Source organism: Haliaeetus leucocephalus, unplaced genomic scaffold (genome assembly GCF_000737465.1).
Source record: "Haliaeetus leucocephalus isolate CR32 unplaced genomic scaffold, Haliaeetus_leucocephalus-4.0 Scaffold484, whole genome shotgun sequence".
NCBI classification, from domain to species: domain Eukaryota; kingdom Metazoa; phylum Chordata; class Aves; order Accipitriformes; family Accipitridae; genus Haliaeetus; species Haliaeetus leucocephalus.
In genome coordinates this window covers 1900681-1904393 of record NW_010972920.1, presented here as the reverse complement: position 1 = coordinate 1904393, position 3713 = coordinate 1900681, and the positions used below count along the sequence as shown (strand labels likewise).

Sequence of the window (3713 nt, the reverse complement as noted above, 5' to 3'; positions counted from 1 at the left end):
CAGGGGAGCCAAGTTTGGGGTACAGAGCGGGGAAATTGGGGCTGCCCAGACACCCCATCTCCAGTGATGGGCTAGTGCCTCCAGCTAGCTGAATATCCAAATACCCACAGAGAGCCGTCTTCGGGGGCACTTGATGAGTGTTTTTTAGCGTTCTTGCTTAATTTTTTAGACCATTAGGTCCGGGGCACTTGATGAGTGTTTTTTAGCATTCTTGCTTAATTTTTTAGACCATTAGGTCCCAGGAGTAGAGCTGGGACCTCCTCCTCTTCCTCCTGCCTGCAGAGCCGGGGCCGTGCTCCTTCCCAGCCCTCCCCACCACCCCGGGGGTGCAGAAAGCCTCGCCAGCAGCAGCGAGGGTGCTGTTTTTAAGTCTTTATTGCGGCTCCGGGAATACATGGGTGGTGTTGCCGGCTGGGCAGGCAGGGAGCCGCGGGTTCGGTGGCACCTTCCCCTCCCGGTGCAAGGAGAAGCAGCCGTCTTGCCGGGCGTCCTCCAGCCTGGTTCCTTTCGGCATCCCGCTTCCCTGTGTGTCCCGTAATGCTCAGCCCCAGCTGCGTGGCCGTGACCCTTTTCCCCAGCCCCAAAACTGCCTCCTCCATCCGTGCATGACTGGAGAAGCGATCCCCGATGCCGGTATGCCAGAACCCCCCCAGTCTGGTGTGTCGGACCCCCAGCAGCTCACCTCTGGGCACTTAGCTCAGCAGGCACGAGTCCCCATCGCACGCCTCTCCCAGCTCCGCGCTCACCTGCAAAACGGGGGGGGTTGGAAAGAACCGCAGGGGCTGGCCGCCGGCACGGCACGGGGTGCTGTGTCGGGGGGGTCCATGGCTTTACCTTGGAGGCGCAGTAGAGGGGGGGTGAGTTGGGCGGGCAGCAGGTCGAGGCGAATTCGGCTCGCTGCTCCACCAGCTGCCCCAGCAGCTCGGGGCTGGCGTCCGGCATCTTCTGCGTCAAGCTCTCCCGCAGCCTGCGGTGTGGGGGCCGGTGGGTTTTAGCGGGGACCCGGGGGTGTTAAATACCCACACGGTGGTTTTTTTGGGGGGGAACACACGGGACAGCAGCAGGAGCAGGGTGCGATGCCCTGCAAGGGGTGCGTTACGTGCTTCCCCGTGTTGTTTTCCTGCTATTTAGGCTCAAAACCACCGGCTCCGTTCACGCACCCTCAAAATTTTTGGCCAAATTTTGATCGCGTCTGCTGATCCAGTTGTGGCGGGGCAGGGGTGGGAGGAAGGCTTACCTCTTCTTGAAGTCGAGGAAATTTAATTCAGTGTACTGCGCGCAGAGCTGGTTGGCCTTTTCCAGGAAGGGGGGCAGCTCTTCTGCCATCCGCTGGTGCTGGGTGGCAGAGGATGGCTGTAACCAGGCTGTGAAAAGCCTCTGCGGGGATTTTGGGGGACGCGGGGCTGGTGGGGGGAGAGGAGGGTGAGCCAACCCCGCCGCTCACCTTGCTGTCCAGGCAGGCGGAGGAGTCCTTGGCAGAGCAGCACTCCCCCCTGACTTTTTTGCAGGTGTCGTACAGCTTGCCGAGGAAGGCGTCGGGGACGCTGGTGTGCCTCCGTATCAGCTCAAACAGGTACCTGGAGCAGGGAAAAACGAGTCGCCGTATCATCTTTTGTTGCCGGTGCGGCTCAGCGTGGGATGGGGGCTGCTTTTCGCATCTTTGTGCAGCCCCTGGGGGCGATAGCCCTGAGGGAAGAGAGGATGCTCCCCCGGTTATCCTAATAATCATCAAACCGCGTAATGAAGACAAGGGGAGGAGGAAGGGTCGGCAGCTCGGCCGCCGTGGGTACCGCTCACCTCTCGGCGTGGCGAGCCCCCTCCTCGCCGCAGAGCTGCTCGTTCATCGGCTTCTGCGCCTCCGGCAGTTTGGGGGTGGGCGCCGGTGGCAAGGCCGAGATGCAGAAATAGTTTTGCATGAGGTTTTGCCCCTGGCAGCAGTCAGCAAACCTTTCGTCTCGGGCCGACAGCGCGCTGCAGACTTTGGCCGTGTGCTCTGATAACTGCAAAGAGGGGAGCGGAGGGTGTGCGGGGGCTGCCGGGGCCGGTGAAACTGCAGACCCCCTCGCCACGATGGGGTTCGCTCGCTAAACCCCTGTTGTGACCCGGGAGGTGGTTTTGGGGGTGGCTCCGGGCTCCCCTACCTTTTTCTGCATGCAGTCTTCGGCCACCGCCTCGCAGCACTCGGAAAACACCTCGGCAGCGTCTTCTGCCAGGGGGAAAAGGTCCTCGAAGGAAGCGCTGGGCATCTTCTGAGCAAGCGAGGTCAGGTAGCTGGGCAGGCACAAGGCGTACGGGGGGCTTAGGGAGCTCGGCTCCCCCTTCCCCTATTATTACTAACAGCTCCAAGCGGGGGTTTCGCCGTCTAGAGGTGCGGGAGGGTGATGACGGGGAGCCACGGCGCTCGCTCGGCACTTCTGCTACATGCCGAGCGTTTCCGCGGGATGCTACAGCACGCTTGGTTTTGCATCTTAATTAAAATTTGCCTTTGCGAACGCTGCCTCCGAATGGGATCCGCAGCTCGAAATAGGAACGTGCTCCCAACCGGACCCATGTTCAAGAACAGAAAAAGCTGTTTTCCCCCTCTTTTACCTGAAGGTGACTTTGTCCTTCCCGTACGCTGTGAAGCGGGAGCAAACCCGGTTTGACATCAGGGTGAGGAGGGAGAGGGTTTTCCTTTCCAGTTTCTGCCACAAAAAGAAGGTGGAGGTGTTTTTCCAAGGGAAACACCAGCCTTTCCCAGCCACTTCTCCTCGGGCCATGGGCACGGTGCCGACGAGCCCGGCGGTCCGAATGGGCTCACCTCCTTCAGAAAGCAGGCGGTGGGCGCAGGGGAGATGCAGCAGGTAGAGACCATGGAGAGGAAGGTCCTGGTGGAGCCCAGGAGCACGGGCAGGGGTGCCTGGCTGTAGCTGCTGGCGTACTCGTGCAGAAACCTGTGGGAGAAGCAGGCTGAGGAGAGCCGGCACCCCGGGATGAGGGTGCTCGGCTGCGGATAGATGCGGGGTTTTAGGGGCATTAGGGGCTGCCCGGGGGTGGGAGCCCTCTCCGGGTACCACCCCGTGTTGCCCGCCGGTCGCACCGAGCCATCGGCGACAGCCGAGGGCCGTTCGCCCCAGCCTGGCTTACCGGTCCGCGAAGTCCTTGGGGTCCTTCTTGAAATCCTGGCAGAGCTCTTCGTTGGAGGGCTGGAGGTAGCGGGGCAGCTGCTGGGGTGGGTGCCGCAGGGCGGCCAGGCACAGCTTCTGCTCCAGCCCCTCCTGGGCGCAGCAGCCGGCCGTGCCGGGGTGGGCTGGGAAGGGCGAGTCCTCGCCGCAGGATTTGGCCGACAAAGCTGAGGACTGGAGGCGTAGAGAGGAGGTTACGTGCTGGTGGCCACCCCACCCCAGGTGGCCATCCCATCCCACCCCACCCCATCGCATCCCACCCCATCCCATCCCACCCTATCCCATCCCCCCAAGCCCCGGTTTTGGGGTCCGTCAGCCTCACCCCGGCATCATAGCAGGAGGGGTCGGCACCTTCGGCGCAGCAGGTTTCAGCCAGGGAGACGATTTCTTGGACGAGATGGCCAATCTCCTCGAAGGTGGCGTTGGAGAATTTCCTGCTGCTGGTGATGATGGTCCTGGGAGCAAGGAGCAAGGAGAGGATGAGCTGGCGGCATGTTTCTCTCTCTTCCAAAAAAAAAAAAAAAAAAAAAAAAAAAAAAAACTTTCAGC

At 61.4% G+C, this 3713-nt stretch overlaps 1 protein-coding gene across 1 annotated transcript in view; it reads right to left on the bottom strand.

Annotated features, from left to right (window-relative positions):
- Positions 1 to 692: 692 nt before the first annotated feature.
- The window catches only part of GC (group-specific component (vitamin D binding protein)), a 5231-nt gene continuing 2210 nt past the window's right edge, over positions 693 to 3713 (bottom strand). The window contains exons 3-12 of the mRNA XM_010575589.1: positions 3487 to 3619; positions 3127 to 3338; positions 2801 to 2933; positions 2590 to 2684; positions 2142 to 2271; positions 1798 to 2000; positions 1445 to 1577; positions 1238 to 1335; positions 835 to 967; positions 693 to 746 (exon numbers count right to left, since the gene is read on the bottom strand). Coding sequence (XP_010573891.1) covers positions 693 to 746; positions 835 to 967; positions 1238 to 1335; positions 1445 to 1577; positions 1798 to 2000; positions 2142 to 2271; positions 2590 to 2684; positions 2801 to 2933; positions 3127 to 3338; positions 3487 to 3619 — 1324 coding nt within the window. The remainder of the gene's footprint in view (positions 747 to 834; positions 968 to 1237; positions 1336 to 1444; positions 1578 to 1797; positions 2001 to 2141; positions 2272 to 2589; positions 2685 to 2800; positions 2934 to 3126; positions 3339 to 3486; positions 3620 to 3713) is intronic.